The sequence below is a fragment of the Typopeltis vanoorti genome, chromosome 5 (genome assembly GCF_054136105.1).
Source record: "Typopeltis vanoorti isolate ZY-2024b chromosome 5, IOZ_Tvanoo_1.0, whole genome shotgun sequence".
Taxonomy (NCBI): Eukaryota; Metazoa; Arthropoda; class Arachnida; order Uropygi; family Thelyphonidae; genus Typopeltis; species Typopeltis vanoorti.
The window spans coordinates 138811741-138839581 of NC_143553.1; the positions used below are offsets into that span (position 1 = coordinate 138811741).

General features: G+C 35.0%; 1 protein-coding gene across 1 annotated transcript in view; it reads left to right on the top strand.

The window, feature by feature from the left end:
- The window catches only part of LOC150106868 (regulating synaptic membrane exocytosis protein 2-like), an 828152-nt gene that overhangs the window by 68086 nt on the left and 732225 nt on the right, over positions 1–27841 (top strand). Inside the window, exon 2 of the mRNA XM_090393494.1 lies at positions 8379–8583. Coding sequence (XP_090249620.1) covers positions 8379–8583 — 205 coding nt within the window. The remainder of the gene's footprint in view (positions 1–8378; positions 8584–27841) is intronic.

Genomic DNA, 27841 nt, shown 5'->3' on the forward strand with positions numbered 1-27841 from the left:
GCAAATTTCTTATTTTATTTATTTTATTTTGCATCGACGGCAAACAGTATTCATGACTAGTGCGAATCTGTTAGCTTCCGATTTTTTGCTTTATTGTTTTGAAGAGATACTTTCTTTTTTGTGCGATTGTTTAGTTGCAGTTTAATTTAGTTCATGCTGCTGTTATTTCAAGCCTACTAATGTTTACTATAGAACTGATATTTTTAATTCGGAACATAGCATGATTGTGAGCAAATGACTAACCATCACATAAAATAAATCTATCTTTCAGTTTTCGCTGTAGAATATCTTTTCAAATTTATATTTTAATGTTTCCAATGAAATTGGAATCTAAATACTGAAATAGAGTCAAAATTGTATTATTATTATTATTATTATTATTATTATTATTATTATTATTATTATTATTATTATTATTATTATTTGTAGTGTTGAGATATTTTAACAGAAGTTGTATAAGGTTAGTCAACATAGTTGAAGCACCATTATGTTATTGTATCACATCTAGAAATATGAGTGCTTAAGAATAGAGGTCGCCAGTGATACTTTATGCTAATCTGTAAAACGAAAATGTAAGAAAGCAAATTATTATATAAAAAGCACGTTGAAATACATTTAACGAAGAAATCGGAAAGCCTCAAAATTGTATTTTTGGTATTCTGCTATAACAGTAATGGTTATCAAATACAAAAGAATGAACACGGAGAATATATCTTTTGTGTAACTTTTAATGAACCACTCTATAATATGGCTTGGAGACACTGACTGACAAAATGGACTTTGATTGTTCAATCGAGATAAAAAAGTTAACTCAAATCTTTCATTTCTTTGGCGCTGAATAAAAGGTCTCTGTCTTGTCCAAGATGCCAATTAACAGTGCACTCTGCATTCTAGCTTTTTCTTGCTTTATGTTTTCAGGCTGAAAGCCAAATTGAAGAATTTTCCAAGGCCACATAAAATCGATGTGAAATTACATTCTTTCATTATATGTGTCCTGTCATACTTTTAAAGAAAGAACTTTGTAAGTATTGCTCTGTGCTATACTTAATACTCAAAATATATATAATATATTTAAGATCTAAATAATATTCAAAGACATGCAGAGAGAATTAATCTCCCTATCGTAGTAGCAATTAGGTTTCTATAAAGCCAAGTTATTTGGCCGTGAAAGGTAGCTGAGCTTAATACATTGAGCGATGATACCTAAGTTATATGTTGTCCTTAGGCTATAATGACTTTCATTGAGATTTCAAATGTGTCATGAATAAATAGACACTTTGAATTTTAAGAATCTTGTTTATAATTTCATAGGTATACGCTCATGACTCAAATGACACGAAGTCAATCCTCACTGATTTCTCTTTCATTAATATGATTATATATTTTTAAATTATTTATCATTTCATATTTTAAAGTTATCTTTGATTTTATCATACGAGAAGAAGTTTATTTATTCTCGTAGAAGTTTATTTATTCTGTATCCTTTTATTATTTTTTTATTTTCTGTTTGGTTATTTCTTTTAGATTTTAGTGATAAGTTGTCATGAGAATCTTCTTAGTTCAGAGGTTAAGAGGAGAACACACGCAATTTACACACAGAAATGCATATTTGAGCATAGAGCTTAACTAACGTATCCTAAAATACAGTTTCGAAAGCTAGGCTTACTTAATACATGGTGGGTGGGCACTTTAAGACCACGGATTGTATTATTAATTATTATCAAATATCATACGAGTAGATGAAGCCAAGATTTATTTAGTGATAGCTGACGTAGGTATATATATATATATATATATATATATATATATATATATATACAGGTATCCCTCTATTAACGCGGTTAATTAATCCTCGATGTTACCGCGTATATCAAAATCGCGTTAATCAAATCTAATAATGAATGGTAAACATTATAATTCGTCCATGATCGATTACCGTATTAATAATTCGTTTTATACGGTACTCTTTTAGGAAAGGTAAAAAATTAATGTAAAGTAAATGCTTAATAAATACTTCTACCTACATTATTTACTGCAATTTTTTTTATCAAAAAAGTTTTCAAGTGTCGTTTGAACAGTTTTAGTTTTTTTTCTTATCGGCATGAATTATACGATAACAAGCAAAATGACTCTCCAGACCTCGGCAAACAAGCAATGAAACATAAAGAAAAAACACTGCAATTATAATACATGATGGTATACAAATTAAGTTAATATTGAATCCAACATTATTTCATAACCGAATATAGAAACTACAAGAGTTTCGTGCCGAATATATAGAAATTAAAAGTTTCGGCAGATGCAAGCATAAGCAACCTTATGGGCAACTCGTAGTAAAGGTGGAGTAATCCAGATCTCTTTCCTTAGTATTTTCCATAATATAAAGCACATCTCCTAGAGGACATGTATGATAAATAAGCCTTTGGCTCTCTATTTCAGTAATACATGATGGTTTATTTATTTTCAGTTACAATCTAGAAATTATTGAACAAAGAATAAAAAAAAAAACTAAACCATACTATAGTGACCTCGGAGGTCGCGGTATATCTCTCAGATACAATTTATTGTAAAATATCACAAAACCTTTACATAAACATGTGTTAAAGCAAACTGACAGCAAAAAACAGTGCCGAATATCACTCGTAACATATGAAAGCACAGCTACGCATGACCTCCAAGCTATACACTGAATTGTGTAAGAATATTTATATTAAACATTTTGCATGCATCTGTCAGATCAGCTGCAAACTCTGCAGGGTTAAAGGCACGTTAATCAAAACTCTTCCGCGTATATCAAGGGATTGCCGCAATTAATTTCACCGCGTTAATCAAGGGATACCTGTAATGTATGTTTGAAAGGATTAGAATTTCGCTTCTAAAATTTATGAAAACGATAACTTCTTTCATATTTAGTATCCATTTTCATTCCCTACTATTTTTATTTTTCGAATCTATAACTAGAGTGTGCTCCCAACTTTTTATATTAGTCTTTCCTACGAATTGTTTTAAGTCTGAATCACATTAGCCAGTGGTTTCCAACCTTTTTCCACTTGTGTACCACTTTTAAACCCATTTCTATAAATTGTACCATATGTTTTTAAAATAGCTGTTTTTAATTAATGACATTTATGTTTCATAACTAACGTTTTGCATTTTGTTTACGTTACTTGTTTTTCCGCCATTACTGATTATTACGAGTACCACCGGTTGGGAACCATTGCACTAGACAGTGGGTAGGCTGAAGGTTAAATAATTCAGAAACCCTGCTCGACTGAGACTAAACACGGGGACTTTTTTTAGGCCATTTCAGGTCACCATTATAAAAAAAAGGTTGTGGTATACTGGCCGATCCGATGAAACTAATCTATGCCAAAAATATATTCCATATTCCAAATTTCCATTCCGCAACTGATTTTCAACCCAAAGTCTGTTAGTTGAAAAACAGAGACTCTCAATTGATATTCTAACTGATATTTCATTATTTAGCAGCCTAGTTAGATGACCAATGATTCAGTTTTTTCTGCTAAACAAACGTTGTAAGCATCAATTTACATCAAAATTTCAATATCTTCAGTTTTTAATCTTAGTGCCTTAAAATAGTATTATTCAAATTTCAGTTTGTTTCTTGCGTTTTGCTTAATTGCTGGATCTGTTTATGATCACCTTTTGAAAACAATATAACCATAACTTTGCAATTTACAGATAAGTTATTTCTACACAGACTTATTAATCTCTGCAAGGCAATTAATATTCCACTTGATAACTGATTTGTTACGGATAAATCCATAAATTTGAATTTAATAGCTGCAATATATATTAAAATAAAACTCATCTAAAATATAAAATTTATTATATAAAATTTTGTACACATTTATATAATTTTCACAGTTCTGTAACGGTATTAGTACTGATGCTATCAAACTACTGTTATTGGATTTCTCTACAGCACGAAGGAAATGTAGTTTTTTTCTTATCTTATCATCTCATCAAGCAAGCAAATATCATATATTTGCAGCCTGCTGGATAACTTAAATTCTTTCTGTTCAAAATGATCTCTCCACTTCAAAGGATAAGGAGAAGAAAAGCGATCGTAGGCAGATCATAAGGAGATGGGTGATGTTTAATAGCTGTATTAGTAGATGAGGTGAAGGATCAGAGAATTAAGATTTTCAGCTCTATCTTAAGAACGGCCATGGGATTTCAAATTCCTCGAAATGACCTTGGCAAACTTAATATTCTCGAATTACTAGTTAAGGAGAATTTAATTTACACATGATTGATATACTAATGTGGACTGATGGCTGTTGGAGTACATAATTGCTGAACTCGGAGTATATATGCCATACCACAGTACTGGTTGCTTCAGCTTTGATGATTTTTTTGCCTGTAGTATGCTATATTACAAATAACCTCACATTCGGAACATTTAAAAAAAATTAATTTAACATAAACGTGTTTTTATTTTTTCGGATAAACTTATAACAAATTGTTCTTATAAGGATTTCTCTTCTAAGGAATTTCTGGTTTTACGTGATGAGCAGCTTAAGTTTTTAAAATTTGATATGTTTAATAAAATTAGTCGAATAGCATTCAGTTATATGTAAAAGGGATTAAAATCTCTTAATATAGATAACACAATACTGGCAGTGACTCAAGATTCACTCCAAAGTTTTCTCTGACAGCAATGCAAATTTCAGATTGCCGACATTACAGAGTCTAAATTTAATTTCGCCTCGTGTGTAATGTGGGAGTTATAGGAACTATTACCGTTTCGAGGAGACTTAATATTTACTTCATGACTCATATTTACGTATGAAACCCTGCCATATGAGATGCCATTTCCCGTTATGTAATATGCTATTTGAAAGTCCTAATAAATTGAAAATTTGATTCATTAAGTATATTACCTAAAATGTGTAAGTCCCTATTAGATTCATTTTGTGTATTTTTCGGCAAATGAATAATTTCTCTGGTATAGCTGGACAGTTTTATGAAATTCAGTATTTCGAATCCGTACATGAACCTTTGTTTCAATCATATCGTTGCACTTGCAAAATTTAATAAAACGTTTCGAAATTATCCGAAACAATAACTACACCTTTAGCTGTAAGAAATTTAATGAAATTGTCATATAAAATTTGAAAATTGTATAATAAAATTTGTTAAATCATATGTTTTGGATTCTCTCAGTCGAATTTTAAAATTAGGCCTAACAGCATACACTACTATAAATCTGGTGGTTGACCACTCACTTATCCACGCTACTAACTTCATAACCACCACATTCGCTTCAGTTCACTTAACATAATACCATGCGATATATTGTCAGTGAATTGTCAATTCACTTCACTATAGAAGGAGAATAAATTGCTAATGCATGAACATCTCTCCTTTCATACTACGCTTTTGGTTTCAGTAGCTTCACAGTTTCATTCTCATTATGCTGTTGTTAACATGTTGTTGTTGTTGTTAGATACCCCACTCCAGGAAAAAGGCCTCCCCCAACTTCTCTCACCCTCTTCTTTTCCTGGGACACCCTTGTCCATGTGACATAGACCCTTTTTTTCGATGTCATCTCTCCATTTGTTTTCTCTGTCTTCCAAGTTTTCTGACTCCTTCGTTCGGCAGCCACTCCGTTGCTCTCTTTGCCCATCTCTCATCTTGATATCTTGCCAAGTGGCCTGCCCAATCGCATTTTGATTTAATAATTCTCCAAACGACGTTTTTTATATTTGTTGGGTATCTTAAGTCCTTTTTCCTTATTCCATCTAATCTGGACACTCCAAGTAAACTCCTCTCCATTGTTCTTTGGCAACCTTGGATCTTTTTTTATCTGTAATGATTAGTGCTCAAGTCTGGGAACCATAAATTAAAGTTGGTAGGATAATCATATCTAATAATTTTCCTTTTAGACAGATTGAGAGAGGTCCCCTTTCATCCAATATTTCATTCCCTAGTAACTCTTCCAAGCACTGGATTTCGAGGTCAAAACGATTTGAGATGGATATCTGTACACATATTCTTTGTATAGATATCCATGTTCACGGTTTGTGAATGTTTTTTGTTTTATGATAGTTTATGGTTAGACCTATTTCCTTGCTTTTTTATGCTTAATTCGTTGATCATAAGATTACGTTGAGAGCAATCTTCGACAAACAGAACGACGCCATCCTCAAAACGTAGATTGTTTAACATCTTCCACTGAATCTTAATGCCATAATCATCCCAATCCAGATCCCTGAAAATGGCTTCTAGGGCTGCTATAAAAAGGTTTGGGAGGAATGGGGATCACCTTGTTTGTTTCCTCTCTCTATCCTAAATAAGTTGCCGCCTCCTTCCAACCTGATAGATGCCTCACTATATTCATAAATGGTTTGAAGTAGCCGGATATTTTTCCTCGATTCCCATGTCTTGCAAAGCACAGAAGAGAGGGTAATGTTCTATGGAGTTAAATGGAAGGCTATATATAAAAGAGTATTGTATTCTAGATATTTTCTACTATTTGATTAACCGTGCGTAGAAAATATTTTCTAAAACCGGCTTGTTAATATGGTTGTTCAGAGTCCAGATGGTTACAAATTTCTAGATGATTATTCATTATAGTTTATTTTAATTACAAAAGTTACACTTTGTTAGTTTTATGCAAAAATACGTAATGATACGTAATGATACCAGAATAAATTGAAAGCTCTTCACTAATATATATTTCAATGTTGGAAATATATCAGAATATATTTTTGAAAGATGGGTCATAAATTATTTTCACCATAATGTACAGACTTATTGAAACACGTCTCTCTGGTAGAATGGTAGCGACTGCCAACAAATCTATGGAGGTTTATTCGTCATCACTTGTAAAATGTTTGGATTATTGAAAAAGACCTTTACTGGCCAATATTTCACAGCCTGGATCAGGACTTCATGGAGTCCTGGTGAACGACCTTCCACCCCCTCAGTGTTTACTTTTGAAACAGTTCCACTGTATATGTGTGGTTAGGTATCATCCCGAAACGAAAGTAGACTTCAGACTACAACATATGAGGTCATTTCGTTTGGATGAGCACGTTGAACCATGTTGCGATGTGATTCGGGTGTGATAATACAGCCCGAGAGAAATTGGCAAACATTGTTCTTTTGCCATCACAGAAGGGCACGAGCATCCTTTTGGTAATTATTTTTGAAATATTTGCACCAACAAATTATTGTCATGGCAAGCCTTTCTTTCCATATACACACATACTATTCGTCACTATATGTACCTTGATGTGATAGTCTATAACCACAAAAAATCACACAACACTATGTTATTCTGGGCGTGAACACGTAAGTCAGAAACACTATAGAAATATAGTAACAGCCAGTCAAGTGTTCGCACTGACAAAATTCCAAAAAACATTTAGATATCGTCTTTGACTTGTCATCATCATCATCATCGTCATCAAATTCTTGATATGTACCATAAAGGGGGGGGGGTGTACTAGATAATTATGATAGTACTACATGAAAACGTTGCACCATTACTAACTTCTGATCAACAACTTTCGTCCAAATTAATCTGTTATCTGTCAAGATTCGGGTCTTTTCCCCGCCAACCTGGCAAAGAACACTTGTTTTGCTAATCATTCCTATGCTAAATATGAGAAGATTATTCTCATATTTAGCATTAAATACTATAGCTACTTCCTCTTTTCCCCTGATTGTTATTGCCTAAATATAACATTTTCTATTTGCTTCTTAGAAAGATCTCACATATTTGTGTCTTTTTGTTTCAGTAACGACCTATTATGTCCATCTGGGACTTATCTAATTCATCTGCTAGTTCCATTTCTTTTCCATTGATGCTTCTTACGTTGATAATACCAATCTTGAACACTAGTGATGTTGAGTTGGGATGTTTTCCGGGATTTGTTCCAGTAGCTGACTTTGCGCTTTTTGCCCAGGATCCCTGACGAAGACAACGGGGACCTTGTATAACCGGGCGACGCTCTCAGCTGGCATGAAATTCTGTTATGTAGGACCATCATTTTACTTTGTAGTTTAAGCCAATAAGAATACAATTTGGTCAGCTAAATCCCAAATAGCTAGTCCATACTCGTTCGTTAAGTATTCGGGTACATACCTAAGAGGGTGCACCACGAGAAGGTGAGGACTGAACATTAGATCTTTGATTTGTGTATCCTGAAATATAAAATTTCTAAAATGTTCTTAACATTAAAATATTCAAGTAAACATACTTTGGAAAAGAACTTTCAATTTAATTTCCTAATGATATCACAAACGAAATTAATTACTCAAAGTAATTATTTAATCAGTGAAACGAATACTGAGAAAAGATAAAGAATAGTAATCTAAACTTAGCTTTTTTGTTTTTATTGTAGGAAAAAGCAGGACGAAGTTCGCTTACTGGAAACCGCTATTAGGAAAAGAAATGAAGAACAGCGGAAATTAGGAGCTGAACTGGATGCCACCTGCCAGATCTGCCTCAAAACGAAATTTGCTGATGGCATAGGACATATATGTAATTACTGCAATGTTCGTTGCTGTGCCCGTTGTGGCGGAAAGGTGTCCTTAAGGTCAAACAAGGTATGAGTGACCTCGCGTATTTATATTGTGCTATAATTTATACGAGCTATAATGCAAATATTATATGGACACCTAACTGCTTTATAAACGTTTTATTTTCATAGACCACAATAAACCGTTAGCCCTCCTGTGGCCGTGGTTATAGACCCACTTTCCTGAGTAAATTGTTCACTGAAGGTTGATAATAGGAATGTATTATAGCCCATTTCTCTACCAAAATGTCATTCAGCCTTTTTCAGTAAAGTTAGATGTTTTGGTTTTCTCCAAAAACCGACATATGAATTTTTCCGAGCAAGCTCTATAGGGTTCAGATCGCACAAAGCATTGTTTGTTTGTTTGTTTGTTGTGAGGTGATGTATGGCTTGTACGTAGAAGCTCTTCTGTGGAATACGTTGCTGTGAAATTTATGTAATTTTATGGAACAAATAGTGCCTCTGTAACTCAATCAGTATGGAAGATATCTTTTCGAATCTTTTCACTAATAATTTTTATGAAGGATTTTCAACCGAAGCTGAGTTAGCGATTTCATACAAAGACAAGATTTTTTTCCTCTCGTAAGCTATTTTAAGATTTTTTATTCCGCAGAGTAGGCAACTAACGGGACACACAGCAATTAATACATATACACATTGACCTCATCGTCTTATTTGCTTAAGCCGTAACAACAAAAATAACCTAGAAATACATTTGGGAATGCTATGGACCAGGAATCTCGAACCATTTTCCTATTTACTGCCATCAATTTATATGGTGTGCCTATTTTTATGAGATTACCTTTCCTCATAACGTTTCTGTTTCTTTAACAGGGTTAGCGGCAGTTGAATCTTAGATGCTCTTTTATACTGCAGTCGCATGAACTGATTGGTATGTAATATAACAACACAGCAATATAAAATTTTACTAGAAGGAGGCAGGTGGACAGCACTTTCGCCAGAGTAGACCGTAGGTTCAAATCCCAATGCAAAAATGGATGTTTTTGAGTCATTTCAGGTAAGAGGTGAATTTCATTGCCCGATCAAGATCACCGTCCTGCTTATTGGATTCCTGAAGCGTCTTGATCTCCAGAGCATAGTTTCTAGGTTGTCTAGCTTTTAGACAACTCGCAGTACTAACTGCACTTTACATTTATGTGAATCTCAACCGCCTCATCTTGCTGTATCAGGTAGTTTCAGGATATGTAGTATTTGAGAAAAATGGGTTTCTCTATAATTTTTGTAGCATAGTGTATATGGTTGAGAATCTTTGCAACTGTGCTGTTTTGGTCGTGCGAATTGATAGAGGAATTAATCATAATTTATCCGCGTTACTGTAACACAGAAGAAAGCACAAGGTCCTTTTAATTTATTTACTTGATTTTGTTGTTATGTACCAAAGTGAAAGAAATATTTCGGATTTTAGCTAGTTTTCACTCATTGTCAGTAATGAGTGAAAGAAACCACGGAGAGAGAGATGAATTAAATGTGAAAACAGTTCATCTATTTCTGTGAGTAGAATTTGGTAGATAATTATGAGGAATTCATTACCATCATTGCGCAATACCCAAGGCAAAGTAAAGACTACCTGCGTTTTATTAATTAGCAGTTAACTATTATTAGAAACTAATAAAATTGGAAAGTAACTATTGGATAAGTATTGCGCACGCGCGGACGGGAGCACACACACAGACATAAATATTGCCTATTGTTTATATAACTTATACGTAAAAATGTTAATGCTATTTATTCAGTTATATGATATGTATAACAAACATGATTTTTTTCTTTATTTATAAACATACTTCAGAAAATGGTGATATCACTCAGTTACTCTTGTTTGATATTGGAAAGAATCAGTCTCTCTGTAAATTTCATAAATTCTTTGTGCCCAAATCATTAATTAGTTAATGATTTGGGCACAAATTTGGGCACTACTGATGTAGGTACAGACATCATACGATTTATCTTGTAAACTGAAGATATCGATAAATACAGTACAGTACAGTACAGTCCTGTAAATGTATTTTCACTTCCTTATCATTTCTTTAATAACATTTGCTTTTCTCTAGCTTACTTTATTGTAAGAATAGAGCATATATTACATATATACAATACAAAAGATGTGATACTCGACTGTTTATGTTATCGACAAGGCATGTTTATGCTATCGGTCCGGTCAACAGTTGGCTATTAGTAAAGTTTTTGGGGAGTGAAAAGTTATACAGGAAAACCTCGCTTAACGCGAATTCGATATGCGCAATAATCAGTTAGCGATTGAGTGAAATAATACTATTTCCAGCTTTAAGCGAGTGATTAATCAGTTAACGCGAAATTTTGTCGCCAATCTGCAGCGAACGAAAAAGCTGGAAGTCATTAAGAGACGAAAGTGGCGCTAGTAATACAATGATTGTGCGAGACGAGACCTGGGATACAGCGAGTCTACAGCTTGGACTATATTAAATAAGAGCAAAGAATACAAAGAAAAAAGGAAAAGTTGCTACATCTTCTTTAAGCATGCAGATCACCCGAAATAGACGCCATTTAATGATCGAGATGAAGCGTCCTCTGTAACTCTGTATTGAGGATATAACCAAAAAACAATACTTCTTAGTACAGAGAATATTCAGGCAAAAGCTCTCAATAATTTTACCTCAGTGAAAGAGACCAAATTTCAATAGGGATGTGAAAAAGCTTTACTTCGAGTTTAGGATGGTTTGACGTTTTAAAAATCGAACTGGATTGCATAATAACAATAACTGACGAATCTGCTGGTGCTAATAAAGATTCTGCGGCTAAGTTTCCTGAAGAATTTCAAAGGATAATTCAGGAGGGTGATTATGACGCTCGGTAAATATTCAACGTCGACGAAACTGATCTGTTTTGGACGCGTATGCCAACAAAAACTTTCCTAGCTAAAACGGAAGCATCTCAACCGGGATACAAAGTATCTAAAGATCGTCTTACGCTTTTATTAGGAGGCAATGCAGAAGGAAACTTTAAACTCAAGCCTATGTTAGTTTCTCGTGAGCAAAATCCAAGATCTAACATTATTGAAGAAATCAGCACAATTGGAAAAGAACTTGGATTTAATGAACTGGATAATGAAAATGTGAGAAACTTGCTCGATTCCTATTCAGAACATTTAAGCGAGAATGATCTCATTCAACTAGAAGAACAGCGTGCACATGAAGAAGAAGATAAGGAGTGCGAACAAGAAGAGAATTACGACTAAGAAGCTAACTTCAAAAGAACTTGAGCTAGTTTTCAATCACATTGAGTACGCTAAGGAAATTTTGTTCGATGCTGATCCTCATATGGAACGAAGCTTCGAAGTCCACCGAAATCTTGATAAAGTGATCGCTAGCTATCGCAAATTGTATGACAAGATGAAAAATTCGAGCATGATTCAAACATCTTTACTTAATTTTTTTTGTAAAAAGCTCAATCAAATGTTTAGACACTAAATAAAAATTCAAGCAATTGACTTTTATCCTCTAATATAGCATATACTGTAATTTTTTTCCAAATTTACGCTAACTGGTGGATAAATTATAATTTTTCCTATTGTTTATTATATTCGCTTAACGCGATATCGCTTAGCGCACATTAATTGATGGATTAATCAATCGCATTAAGTGAGGTTTTCCTGTACGTTGATTTTCGAACAACGCGGAGTTTCAACGTCCCCAAACCCCGCGTTGTTCAAGGGTCAACTGTATATTTAATCTGATAATTTGAAAAGCTGCAGAATTCTCAAGTGTTGTGATAAGTTATGGGCTTTGTCTTTTTACAAATGGAAAAAAAAACACTTCGATATGTTTTATAAGTTCATTACTACTGCTAACGTCCAGCAAAATCTGGATACGATTCTATAACACCTATTGAATAATATGGACAATAAGTGCAATTTGATCTCATTATTTCATCCACCAGGGCAGGTAGAGAGGTTAAATATACTTTCTGAAAATTTATAGTTTGTTCCTTTTTCCTTGTATGATGAAACCCGGAAAGATTTCTCATTCCCCTCCTTTCTATATAAGATTTTTTGTTGCAACTTTTCCTCTGCAACAAACGCTTTTTAATATCTTTCAAAAGTGCTCTTTCCCACGCATTATGATATTTTTCTAATATGTTCCTATAGAGCAATTTTGTATTTCTGAATAATAGTAATGGATACCTGATGTCTGATGAGGCAATTTTTTTGCCTGAAATATTTGCTTTATGATTAGTATTATCTTCCAGGAAATCTTCATTTTTAGCAGGTCATATTTCTGTATGACCTGCTAAATATGACGCATAGAAATTATAAAATTTTATGAAATAAATCGCTTCTGCTTTAACAGATTATTCTTTTAAATCGAGTGCTAAGCATACTTAAGTAAAAAAAAAACCTCTTGATTACATATTGGTCATATGATATTGAATATATTTTACATTTTGCAGAATCCGTGTTGGAAAAAATCCATCAAATTCCGCAGAAAATTCTTTATATTTTTGTATTATTTATTTATTGAATTGGTGATTCAGTGTGTGTGTGTGTGTGTGTGTGTGTATATATATATATATATATATATATATATATATATACCCGGTCTTCTCTTTCCAATTGGTTTATATTTTATTATTTGTTTAGGATATCGAATGTTGGCCATTCGGTTTACATGTTCTATCCATTTTTGTTTATAATTGTTCAGTTTTTTTTATTGATTTGGTTTTTAGTTATTTTACGTATGTGGTCTGAAGAGTTCTCGGCATAACAATGAAAAAACGAATTTATAATTTCAAAATTACTTTGCAACATAATCTCCCTTAAGACGAATATATTTATTCCAGCAATACTCCACGCCATTACTCTTCCCTGTAGTGGTTCTCAGTAAGATCTGCAAAATACCCCTCTACAGCTGCAATCACCTCTTGATTCGAAGAAAAACGCTGACCAGGGAGGAAGATTTTTAGTTTTCGGAAGAGACAGAAGTCAGAGGGAGCCAAATATGGGGAATAGGGTGGATATTCCAACAATTCATAGTGCAGATCCCTTAATTTTCCAATTGCCAAAATACATTTGTGGCCAGTGCATTATCCTGAAAGATGATTTTTTTTCTTCTGCAAACCCGGTCTTTTCTCACGATTTTTTTCGTCTAGCCTGGTTAAAAGATTGGAATAATATTCCCCGGTTATTGTTGCTGTTTGGATTCTGGTGTGTACTGGTGACTCTATGTCTCATCCATAATAATAAATCGACGCACAAAATCAGTTTTTTTTCTTGTTAAAACGCTGCAAGCAATGTTCAGAGGTTTTCATGCGAGTGTGTTTTTGATCAGCACGGCACCCATCTTGCCCAAAGCTTTTTCATTTGCAATTCTTCATGCAAAATGTATCCTACACGTTCTTTTGAAATGCCTATAGTCTCAGCAATTTCCCGCACTTTGACTCGCCGGTCATCCAATACCATATCATGCATTGATCAATGATTTCTGGTATTGTTACACTTTTTGGACGTCCTTCACGTGGATCGTCTTCAAGGTTATTACGGCCACGTTTAAACTTGGCAGTCCATTTCTTAATTGTCGAAAACGAAGGAGAAGAGTGCCCATAAACGTTTATGAACTTCGAATGAATTTAGTTTGGCATTGAACCTTCTTTTACAAAGAATTTTATAACCGCACGATGCTCAATTTTATCCATTTCAAGGGATACAGACAACACTTTGGCTTCCGGCAGCTGTATAAAAAAAACTACTTGATAGAATGACTTGCAATTTCACATCGATGCTTATGACAGATGTACCAACCTAGGAAAAAAACAACTTGCCGATAGTGTTGCTATTTATGATTGAGGCCGAGAACTTTTCATACCACCCACATATCTTTGTTCTTTTTTTGGTCTAATAATGTGTATTTTTCAGTTCTTCTCATGAATCTCATTTCACTTTTTTTTATTCTTTGTTTATCTTGTTTGTTTATTGCCCAAATTTCACTGACATAATAATGTGGGCACTGCTAAAGTATCGTATATTTTCAAGAGTGTTTATGTTTGTATTATATTTGGATTGAGTGTTCTGTTCATCAGGACAAAGTTTGAAGTTTTTAATTTTATGTCTTTTTCTACTTCAAATGATATTTCACATCCAACCTAATTAAAAATATTTATCTGTTCTATTATTTATTATTAATAACCATTAATAATAACTATATAATAATAATAACTTCTAATTATGAATTTTAGTTGTTTTAATGGGACTTCATTGATATTCATGCGGCTTGGGAAAAAACAAGATGAAATTATCTAAATCTAATAGAAAGAGAGGATATTATAAATCCATTATTATTTTATTGCCAAATTACTGAATTTAAAACTTACAAAGTGTCATCGGAGTTACCTTGGTATTGCACTACTTAAAATAGATGAACTACAGTATGCACAGGAACTCGTACATTGCCTTTTTATTAATACGCCTGATTAAGGGTTCACTGGCCTGATAGTTGTTGCGAACTGTTGTTTCGTATCAAAGAGCAGGCAGAAACCTTAAGAGGCCAACATCCCTCTTTCACTACTTTAACAATCCTACATGTCAGAAAATTGCATTTTCTGAAGTCAATTCTGGTCTGGTCAATTTTGATTATTTTTATGTTTGAAATTCAATTATTTGACTAAACTAATGATGGATTTATAATATCCTTTATTTCTATAATTTTATAGCGTCAAATTGAGGCTTTCTAAGCTCATTCGTCAACTATTATATTCAGATCTAAGCTAGTCTAATAATATGTTTACCTGATGGATGTATGTTAAGCGATCGCAGGTTTAAATCACGAATGGGAGCTTAATTCCAATGGTATAGTAATATTTTTTGCACGAGGCTCGCTTGTATAATATTTTCATATTCTTCTTCTCACTTTTATTAAAATGAATATTATTTTTCAGAGGCCAACAACTTTCTTTTTATATAAAAGGAGTGAATATCTGTATGCCCATTAAAGTTATTCAAACGATAGTTTTGGGTCATTTCAGAGAATCCACTCAAAATATCTGTAATTAACCTAGTTTCTATTTGCTTTCTATGTTACAACTGGATATAATTTTGTATTTGATAGCCACATCAGCTAAGGATTCTGATCTCATCCTTAAATCCTCCAACCATTAGATTCAAAGAACATAAGTAGAAGGAAAGACCTAGGTGGACGAAAAGTTGGTTCTGTAGGATTGAAGCTGCACACTTAATGGACGTTGACCAGCAGTTGCTCACGCGTTTACAGACTTGAAGAATAGTGATAGCCAGTGAAGGGAACTGAATTTGTGAGCCAGCGAGGGAACTAAGAGGGATAATCAGATAAACGGGCTACCCTCTTCCAATAGCATCAGCATTTTTGGAAAAGCTTTTAATGCACGGTTCTAAATGTGAGAACAGTATTTTAAGACCGGGATGATTTGAGACTTGTGCATTGTTAGAAGTCTTACAGGCCGTACTTTAACCTGTACAATTGTACAGGTTACAATAGTCTTCACTGGGTAAAACACCTTTGTTGGAGCTGAGAAGACTATGGGCTTGAAGTGCGTATGCAAGAAGTTAAACGTATACGTTAGCTCCAAAAAGAGATTTTAGTATTATCAGAGATATGGGGAGGTGAAGTGTGATTTTTTTTTTTTTTTTGCGAAATAAGATAGGATTTTGTGTAGCATTGAAATTGCCAGAGTTATTATCATCATCATCATCATCATGATTCCACTGGAACTTGTAGCAAAGAGATAAATATTTAAGATAGTGTTTATGAATAATCTTGTAGCATTGTACAGTTGAGCATCACAAGTGTGTAAACTGAAAAGTGGAATGGAATATATTCTCATCAACAAATCTCTGGAAGATGTGAGGTTAGTGGGAAACTGTCATTTATATATAAAGGAGGAAATCAGGCGAAAGTGCAGCACCATGTGGTATTTAACACCGGTGAAGAACTCTGAAAACTGGAAGTCATCCTTCACGACACATAACGAGTGACCAAAGAGGAAATTGTAATAATCTCATCGCAGTGAATGAGAGAAAAACCATAAAATGGCAGTGTGGTAAGTAGGCTTTTGTGCTAGATTTGTTTAAATACCTTGAAAATGTTATGAGCACTAATTCGAGGTTCTCAAAACTGTTCTCGGTGTTATGTGCAAAGATGAGTAATGCTGATAAGAAATCTGAAATGGAGCGATTTTGACGGAATCCATATTGGCTGGCACTGATTAACTGGTGGGCTTTCAGTCAGTGAAGCGAGCGTTGATGAATGTCTCCTTCATTTTCGAGAGAACAGTAGTTAGGATAATTGGACAGTACAGTAGTTTGCTAGCTGACTTTAGTCTCCCTTGGGCTGAATGTGGGCTTGCTTCTACTATAAGTAGATGCTAGATGAGTACAAATGAATATACAGACTATATATGATGGGTGTTAATTCTGGAACACAATTGCGGGAATATACCATTTGGGCTAGAAAACCTCTTGGTATTCCAAGCTATTTGGAATATTTCTAATTAAAATCACATGGTTCATGCAGTCAGCTATCCTTCGTTATCTATGCATGAGCTTGTGGAGAAGAATGATACCAGGAGTTCAGCGTTATCTTTAAAAGATGTGACGATTGTACAGTAGCGAACAAATTAATCCGAACACCGCATATTAAAGAACAATTTTAATTTCTCAAGAAAATAAGTTCAAAAAGTAAGCTTCAACTTTACCTAATAATTTATTTGCATTCTTCTGTTCCTAATAAGTTCATTAATTCGCTTAGGCATGGACTCTACCAACATAGAACACGTATTTCTTATTTCTGCATTTTGAAACCGTACTTTTATGATGGATTGTATTAAGTTATCCTTCGTATCACAATTTAATTTTTGAATTAAATTGTGATACAAAGTCTCTTTTTCACTATGGCCCACAAATATTCTATTGGGTTAATGTCAGGAGAGTTACATAGCCACTGAAGCAATTCGATGTTGTGATTTTTGAGGAACTCTTTCACCTTTTTCTAAGTGTGACTTGCAGCGAGATCCTGTTCGAAGATGAGTTCCATTACTTCAGAACGTTTCAACTCTGGACTTGGAAAAGGTGATTGCTCAGTCAATGGCATGTACAGATATTTTCTCCAAATAACTTCACTTTTCAACACTGTTAGCAGTTTCTGTGATCACTTTGCATATAGGTTGATCGAAATGCTAATCTCTTTCATAGGTCAACAGATTTTGTATATTGCGTAGTTATATAGTTTTATTCTGTATTTCGACAGAAATTCCATGACTTTTGGCAGGAGTGTATGCTAACATCATAAAAATCATTAAAATATGGAAAAAAAGACTGCTGAATGTAAGAAAAATATTGTCCCGTGATAGAGCTTCCTGCCATTCATATTACCTGACAAATTCTAAAAAATAACATAAATACATAAAGTTTGTACGTTAAAGATACCAAGCTATTTTAATTATAAACCTGGTTTTAATCCATTTCCCAAGTAAGCAAACAGACAAGTAAGTCAAGTTTGCGCCTGCAAGTAATGCAAGTCTGGGTGACCCGCTTCTTTTAAAATTTACAAAGGAAAGAGGATGGAGGGATTTGAAAGCGTGATTTTTGTAGCCAAAGCAGAATAGAATATTTCAAAAGCAAGTAAAAAATGCTAAAATTTTGAAAAAGAGAAGGGTCTTGAGCAACATCATGCTTAGTAAATTTACTTAAATTAAGGGGGATATTAAATCCCACATAGTTTTAAAACCGAATAAGAAACTCAAAGATTGGAATCAGAGAGTTTCTTGCCGAATATAGTAAACTATAAAGTATCGGCGACACTAGCGTTAGCCAATGCAAGTGATCCTAGTACGTAGTACAATACCGGACGACACGTTGCAAAGGTGGGGAAGTTCAGATCGCTATTCTTAGGTATTTTCCATAATGTAAAAACACATTTCCTAGGAAATGTATGCTGTTATTACATTATGGAGGGAGGTCACTACCCAGACCGGTTTCAGCTTTTTTTGAGGCTTCATCAGTGAGTAGAATGGGAGTTAATGTCTTTCATCATCGGCCTTTGGAGTATAAAGATTGCTGAGGGTCAGCAGGTAGTAATAGGGGAGATTAAAGAAAGGTAGAGTAGGATAGTAGTAGGTAAAAAGAGGCCTCAGTCAAACCGTTTAGCTGTATAACCCAGAGGTTGTGGCTAAAAGGTCTGTAAAACATCATCTCCTTACACCTGTTCTAAAAAAAAAATCTTTGAAATAAACTTTTCTTATATGCGCTCGTAAAATACTTTTAAATTAACAATTTAACTGATCAGGTGTCTTTGGAGGTCATCTTCTAACACCTGTTTTAGTATAAAACTTAAATCGGATTTTTTTTTTTTTTATTATTATTATTTTTTATTATTATTATTATTTTTCTTTTTTATATATATATATATATAAACAGTAAGAGAACTGGCCAACCTTACACCACGGGAAGAGCAAGATTTGGGGGAAGAATCTGGCCCGAGAGATGCCGCTCACAAGGAGCAGCACCGCCTCGCTGTAAGCCTTCGCAGCCCGGGTTCTCAGATCTGCCCCCTCCTATATGAACTGTAAGAACTCGTGAAGAGAGAAAAAGAGAAGGAAAAAAAACAACAAACAAACAGATATTTATTTTTAAAGGAAGAGACACGGTATGATTAAGCCCTGTCTCAGGACACAGAGGATAGGAGGTTTGCACCATTTATGTACAAACCTCCCATCCCCTAGTATATGTCTTTTTGTGCGAAGAACCTAGGTAGGTAGAAATAGATCCCACTGAGTATTTTGGCTTGTATAGTGTTTTCATCGCTGATTTGGGACTTTTTCCGCACTTTCCAGATGTGATACTTGATTACACTGATGAGAAAAATTGTAAATTTCTGAATTTTCTTGACTGGTGGGGGAAATTGCAGGTACAAGACCTCCTGTAGGGTAAGCGGCTTGATTCCCAGTGCTGTGCTTAGTCTTTGCCAGACATATCGGGCGGGGGGGGGCACGAGTAAAAGAAATGTCCCACCGTTTCAATGCTCTGGCAGACGTCGCAGAAGGGGTCGCACGGTCTTGAAGTGTATGGGGACATAACCAGTTTCACCGGTAGCTGACCATAGGCTATTCGCCATGCCAGATCCCGGTGAAATGGCTGTCCCCAGCTATTTCTGATATTTTGAAATAGCGTTTCTATGTTAGTTTCTATATTTGGCGTATCACATCCGGAAAGTCGAAAGAACTCCCAATATCTTGCTTGTGGCTTTAATTTTAGAATTTCCATTCCTTCGGTTTTAAATTTTTTAAGTTGTTGGCATAATGGATAATACCATTCTGGCACAACCTCTGCGCTGGGGTTAGCATGTCCCGTGGTCCCGAAGTAGGGGAGAAAATGCTCTAGAAAATATATAATTAGGGATCCTGAAATATGGTTAGATTTTAAGGCTTTCCCTATGGTTTTGAGAGTGTTTGCATAGAATAGGCAGTTTAATTTCGGAAGTGAGAAACCCCCTTGATTGATTTTGAGTTTTAAATATTCTTTTTTAACTTCATGTTTTCTTCCGTTCCAAAAAAAATCTATTAGTATTTTGTAAAGTTGACCTTCTTGGGTTTTTTTTTATATTAGTAATATTTATTGTATGTATTAGCATGGAGATTATCGCCGTGAATGGGACGCCTAGTACTGTTAGGGGCTGAGTTTGCGGGACTAAACCACAAGGAAGGTTATTTCTATGGAAATTTCCAAAAATTTTAATTTTAGTCTTCGAAGTATTAACGCGAAGACCACTGGCCATGCTGAATTTTTGCAAAATGCCGAAATAAATGTAGATGGACTCAGAATCTCTGAGCGTCGCAACTACATCATCGGCATATGCTACAATTTTGCTCTGTCTGGAGACTAGGGGTAACGGTATTCCTCTGACTGCAGGGGAGTTATCTATTCTTCTTATGAGGGGGTCTAACGCGAGTGAGAAGAGGAGAGGGCTTAGTGGGCAGCCCTGTCTTACCCCCTTTTTAATAGGAACTGGTTCCGAGAGGAACCCGTTGATAGCTATTTGGGTAGAGGCCTTTGCGTAGATGTTTTTGATTGTTTGCCTAAGCCTCCAGCCCACACCTATTTTCTGAAGGATGTCCTGCAAGTACGTGTGTCTGACGCTGTCGAACGCCTTTTCCAGATCCGTAGAGAGAAGTGCCAAAGGGTAATTTTTATTTTTGGCCAGACGGATTAGATCTCGTAAGAAAAATAGATTTAATTCCATCGATCTACCCGGTATTCCGTAAACCTGGGTGCTTGTTATGATTTTTTCTATACCGCATTTGATGCGGCTGCAGATAATTTTTGCAAATATTTTGTAATCCGAATTTGTTAGGGAGATCGGTCGCCAGCTATCTGCCAAGGTGCGATCTCGATCTTTCTTTGGGATAAAAATTGTGTAGCTTTTAACGAATTCCTCGGGGATATTTCCCGAAGTGAGGAATTCGTTAAATATTTTTACCAAAACTGGTAGTGCGTAGTCCCAGATAGATCGGTAGAATTCTTTCCCTAACCCATCTAACCCTGGGGTTTTTCTTGCCTTCATTGTTTTGCAAGGTGTTTTTATTTCCTCAGCAGTTATCGGCCTGTCATGCAGAGCGGTAAGATGCTCGGGAAGACGTGTGATGTCCCACTCATTGAAAACATCTGCGCTCTGCTGATCAGAAAAGGCGCCGAGGTACTGCTGATGGAAGATGCGAAGTATTTCAGGGGTTGATTTTATCAGTTTGCCATTCTCTTGGATCTGGTAAACCGTTCGCTCGTCATTTGCCGCCACCCGTTGTTGATTGTAGAAAGCGGCGGAAGGTGTTTCCAAATATCTGAGATAGAGTCTCGCTCGAAAATCGAGGTCCTCGACTCTACTCTGCCGCTCTTGATGTAGCTCGATTTCTACCTGTCTGATAAGATCGCTACAGGGAATTCCTCTCCGCTCGTTGGTGCGGTACCAGCCGAGCTCCCTATAGAGATCCCTCAGACGTTGTCTCTGTTGGTGTGCCCTTTCACGCCCACACCGCTGAAAGAATTCCTTTGCCTGCGACTTGAACTGTAGCCAGGTTTCCCAGTCCCAGTTAGTGTCTCTCCATTCGTTACAGAGGTTCTGTAGCTTATCGCTAAAAATACTGGGGAAATTGGGAGTGAGCCTCCAAGGACCTCTGGCTGTTTCTATTATTTCTGGTATCCTTATTTTTAATAGTACCATTTTGTAGTCTGTTAGCAGACCTCTCGCAGCGATATGACGTACCCCAAGAACATGTGGTTCTAAAAACTGGGATACATAGAACCTGTCGAGCCTTGTTGATATCCGACCACGGCACCACGTTGTTCCGACTTTCAGTGGATTCTGCCGTCTCCAGATATCGACAAGGTCGAAGTTTTCGCAGCAACGTTTCAGTGCTGCAAAACCGCCACTTCCGCTGTTAGCATTCCCGCCTATTTTGTCATATCGTGCATCTTCTATACAGTTCCAGTCGCCCGCCACGATTAGGTGTTGCGCACCAAGAAAATAGTTTTCCAGTGTGGCAAAGAAACCGTCTCGTTGGTGGGGGTTATTCGGGGCGTAGACAGCCATAAACCGGGTGTTACGGCCACCGTACTTCCAGTCCACGGACAAAAAACGTCCCGCAGCGTCTTTCTGGACATTGAAGAACCCCCCCGCGATTGGGGGGCGAATTAGTATCCCCACCCCTCGCGAGTGAGCTTCCCCGAAGCACCAGTAGCTGGTAACTGGGTAGCTTCTCGAAAAGTTCTCCACGTCCCAGTGTTTGTAAAAGTGGGTTTCTTGTAAGAATAAAATGTTGATATTATGCATTAGCATCAGTCTCCAGACAGCGCTTTGCGCCTGAGGATTGCGCAGACCGCTTACGTTTAATGTTGCGATTTTTAAACTTTGGTTCATTTTAGAGGTTGGGGGAGGTGTTACTTCGTTTACGAACTTCCTGGATTTCTGGGGGGGGGGCTGTTGTATTGTTATCCTCCATGTTGCTGTCTTAGAATTTCATATCGTCGTGAGAGTCTTCTTTACCGGAGATCTGGGATTCCAGTTCCCCTGGTTCCCCCATTGTTGTTAGATTTTCCTTTGCGAGTAGCTAGACCTAATACCAAAGTGTATAGCGAAAAGAACTTATATACTCTGCGAACGAGTTTTCCAAACAGGTGCAACCATTAAGTTACTTAAGTATAAAGAGCTAATAAGCTTCATTTCGGCAATGAAAACATTACTTAAATTAAGGGGATATTAAATCCCACATAGTTTTAAAACCGAATAAGAAACTCAAAGATTGGAATCAGAGAGTTTCTTGCCGAATATAGTAAACTATAAAGTATCGGCGACACTAGCGTTAGCCAATGCAAGTGATCCTAGTACGTAGTACAATACCGGACGACACGTTGCAAAGGTGGGGAAGTTCAGATCGCTATTCTTAGGTATTTTCCATAATGTAAAAACACATTTCCTAGGAAATGTATGCTGTTATTATATTATGAAGCTTATTAGCTCTTTATACTTTAGTAAATTTAATTTTTTTCCCCCGTGAATTGTACTCAACAAAGATAGTAAATTTATTTTATTTTCCTAACCTCGTACTAAAATCAGTGGTCCCGCACGTAAACCGTAGTATATTAATATTAGTACCACGGGTGAAATAAGTACTGTATCATCCATAAACTTGCTGTAGATATCATCAAACAGGGACCTTTTCAAAGTCACGACATGCCTCTCCTATTCGAAACCAAAGCTTGTTGACTAAGGAGAAGAATACGCAGTTGGTCCAGTTGGTCAACAGGCGGGCAACTAAATATCTTTTGTGTTTAAATTCTTTATTGATAACTAGGCAAAACGGTAGACATTAAAATTTTGTACATTTTAGAATGGAATGCACAACATTCGGAGTGTGATTGTTGTGACCAAACATTGATATTACTTTACTGTACGCCCACAGATGAGAGATCCTTAGACACTTCTGCGCATGTCAGAAGAAGGAGAATCCATTCCGATAATAGGGTAATCAATCCATCTTGTGGGATGAGATGTTTATTATTACACGTTCGGAAAATTAACTTTTCTTTTATGAACACTGAAGTTTTTAAAGTGGTAACTATTTTGCTTCTATAGCAGTTGGAAATTTTTACGCTTATGCACGCCATTTCGCGTGTTCATAACGAATTCGTACATCGCCTTATTCTTTTCTCCCCTTCAACATGAACTGACTCTTCTTGACACATTGCCAACTGAGGGTCTTGGATCTGTGGTCCTTTCTTCTCTCAAATGTTGATATATTTATCAAAATACTTGAAATTTTGAATTGTATTTCTCGTCAGATTTCTTTTCGCTTTAATTTTCAAAATTCGATATAAATAAATAAAACTGGCTTGTGAAGGGTATATTTTACTGATAACACTACTGATATTCCCAAAACACTTCTTTTGGAGAAGAGTGCTAGCGTTATCAGACAAAACTTCTTGAATGCAATAAACTAAAAGTGAAATATAATAGATTGCAGTTTTATTTTAATTAACAAAAAAGAAACTTATCAAAGTATTAAAAGTTGAAAAAAACATCTAATAATAATATTCTGTGTGCCTTTTTAATTCCCAAAGGGAACAGGCAGCGCTAACATTTTGGAAATCATTTGGCAGCTAACCTCTAACTTTCGTGTAAACCGAAACTTTGTTTTCAGTATTTTATGCTTAAAAAAGGAGATTACATTAACTTAATATTGAGCTAATCACTTGGCTTTTGTTGTGTGTATTTTGCTGTGATAGACACTTGTCACATGTGTGCAACAGAAAGGCAAAATTTCCCCTTTCATTTATGATTTATTTATTTTTATTTACTTATTGCAAGTTTGATATTGATCTTGGTTTTTCTTTAGCCCCTCCTCCTATCACAACACATGAAAGCAATATAGTTGGGAAAATTATCAAAACACCAATTATGCCTACTACATTACATATCTTATTAAAAGATCAGTCAGTTGTTTTTTGTTTCCATTGGAATTATGACCGAAGCAACTAACTCTATGAGGCCAGTACTATGTCCGTTAACTGTATGTATTTTAGCCAGTGTTGGCCCGTTTTTTTTTTTAGTGGAGATGAAAAACCCGAGTTTCCAGGAGGAAAGATCTTACCGCCTCTTTCTTACTAATAATTTACCTTCAGATGGAGAGAAGAAAAAACAAAACAAAAGTTCTTCACGTCTTGGAATGGAATCTAACCAAAAAAACAAAAGCATCATCGATACCGAGTATACTAATCAAGCTCTACGAAAAAAGTGTCAACAATGAAAAGTGAGGAGATTGTGATGTATTGCAAACGTGACTGGAATGTTTAAACTGCAGAATAATTTTCTTAATATGTTTAGTTTTTACCTACTAAATTAAACTTATGTTATCCTCGAATATTTCAAATAATGATTATGATAATTTTTTGGCATTCTGTGGTCGATTTTTAAGCATATTTATCTTCATTATTCGCCCACATTATATCAGTTTCGATTGATAGGCTTATTGTAGTAAAGAAAATGAAGCAATAAAATACAAGGAACGTTTCTGCCACATCCCAAGCAGTCAGGTACCATTACCACACATGCGCCACACAGTACAAAAGAAAGAGGGAAGAGGAGAAGAAAAAGAATAAGAAAGAAAAAACACGAGGAAGCCAGTGGCTAGTATTGATTTAGGCCCTGTCGGAGTGCAAAAAATAGTAGCATATTCAGCAGGATTTTTATTTCTTTTTTATCAGAATCGATTCGCTATATCCGTGTGCCAATACTTTTTCTTATTAAAATATATGAATGCTGTTATGCTGAAAAATGTGCAAATTATGCTAAGTTGATCTGAGTAAACGTAAACATCGAGTTCTCATTCACTACCTTAATCGATATTTTTGAATGCGTTAATCCGCTGATTCGCACACTTAAAATTTTGCCGCTTTTTTATCTTTAAAATTTTTTTTAACTATATAATTTTGTGAATATTATTGTCTCATTTATTAATTTCAAAAATAAATTTGGAGCCTTTGTAACTCAGTCGGTTTGACTTTTGACGATGCCCGTTTGTTGGAAAGACCAGGATCGAATTCCGTCTAGGATAAGTAGATCCTTGATCAGAGGTTTTCAACTGAAAATGAGTTATCAGTCTCATATAGAAGAGAGTTGGCTGTGACAGGCGATCGGGTCTACCATTCACGGAGAAAATAGGAAAACGAATTTCCCTCCCTCTTTCTTTCTTTCTTTCTTTCTCTCTCTCTCTCTCTCTCTCTCTCTCTCTCTCTCTCTATATATATATATATATATATATATATATATAAACATAATCTTTTGCTATTCCTTTTCTTTAGAGCAAAGCAAAGTTTTTTAGTAAACCAGCTTACCGTTTTAAATTAAATTAGTATATCTTGAAATGATACCACAAGTTCCAAAAATCTTATGTTATCATTTCTAAGACCGAAAATTTTCAAAAATAATTTAGCTTCAGATTATCGATTAAGATTATTTAAGAATATATCAATGAACATTGTACGAATTAAATCTTATAGCAATTTGTGATTTAGACTGTAAAGAAAGGGTTTTCAACAAGATTTCTATAAAGTATTAATGCAAAAATAATACTTGCTTTTAGAAATATCTGCGATTTTCAGTGTTAAAAGAAGAACGGAGAAGCGAAGCCAAGAAATACGAATATGTACAATTTGTCTACATAAGCCGATGTCCAAGTTTTTGGCATTATTCCAACCCAGTCGAATTCCCCAGCATGCTATTTAATTGTCAGCACAGCTCACACAGTGCATCTACAATATAGATAGGAAAATTATATGTTCAGAATATTGAAATCCAGTTGTTTGGCTATTATATTGTTTATTTGACTATCCGTAGAAATATAACATTATTTCAAACGCATTTGAGAAAGTGAAATATTATTTGAAATAGCTAAAAAATTTTGTATAGTTTGCACACACACTAGAAATATTGAAAATTTCTGCATACCTGAATGAAATGAATTAACATCGTTAGTGTTTCCAAGAATCAGGATTGTTGGAAACACTAACGATATAATCAAATATAAGAAAAATGTATAATCAATTATACATTTTTTTATTAAATAAGAGTTTTATTTAAATAAGAGTTATCACCTTTTCAGAAATGTTCTTGCAATCGATGTCCCATTTTTATCCCGTGAAAATTTTATTTCCATTTTCATGAAAAGTTCGATAAAAGTTATTTAGAGCTATTGGAGCTCTCAGTAATCAAAATTTTTATTTGTGGCCAGTAAAGTTTCACCAGCTCCAAATGTATAAAGAGTGAGTGCGTATAATTTCCACGTACTATTCTTAAAAAACATAGCTTTTTGAATGGATATATTCTCTTTTATGAATTTTTCCTATTAACAAAAACCAACTCTAGAGGCAAAAGAATAGTTTTTAATATTTATTTTTCCCTTTTGCAGACTCCTTGAGCACTTAATAGAGGCACTTGAAGTAATAGGGAATATCGTTTTACACATAAAATGGTATTCCGTATATTACCCGAAGTTCCTCTGTTAGGGAAAACAGTTATGAAAGAAAATACAATTATTAGTATATCAACATGACTTCAACTCTCTGCCGGGAAATAATAGATATAATAATATGGATTAATATGACTGAGTCCCTGACTCCCTGGAGGTCTCATTACTACTACTACTACTACTACTACTACTACTACTACTATTAATAATAATAATAATAATAATAATAGTTATTATTTTTATTAAATCAAGTGCAATTAAGCAACGCTTATATGACATTGATCTCTGAAAACAGGCAGAATCTGCAGTCACATCCAAATACAGATACATTCAAGAAGACGCAGAATCTATAACACAACAGTCCCGGGTGTAGGAAAAGTGGCTGAAGAAAAAGAAGTAACCTGTTGATATGTTTACTGAATAACTAGAGGTCATAGTCCGTGAGAAAAGCTTTCAGGAAGGAAGGCTTTTTAAAGAACAGAGATTGATAGAAAGAAGAAGATAAAAAGTTGGTTGGCTCAGTTAATTCGAAGCGAAGCTGAACTGTTTATGGATATTGACCAGAAGATTCTGGTCATTGTTTCATATGCTTATAGGAAAGTGGAATGGTAACAGCCATTTCATTGGAGCAGTGTCCATGGAAATACTTATAAAATCGCATAAAGTAAAACCAGAATATCTGTGAGAAAGTTAAATGGAGTGGTCTGTGAGAGACGGGTCATCTCTTACGGCATTCCCTCTTCTGGAGA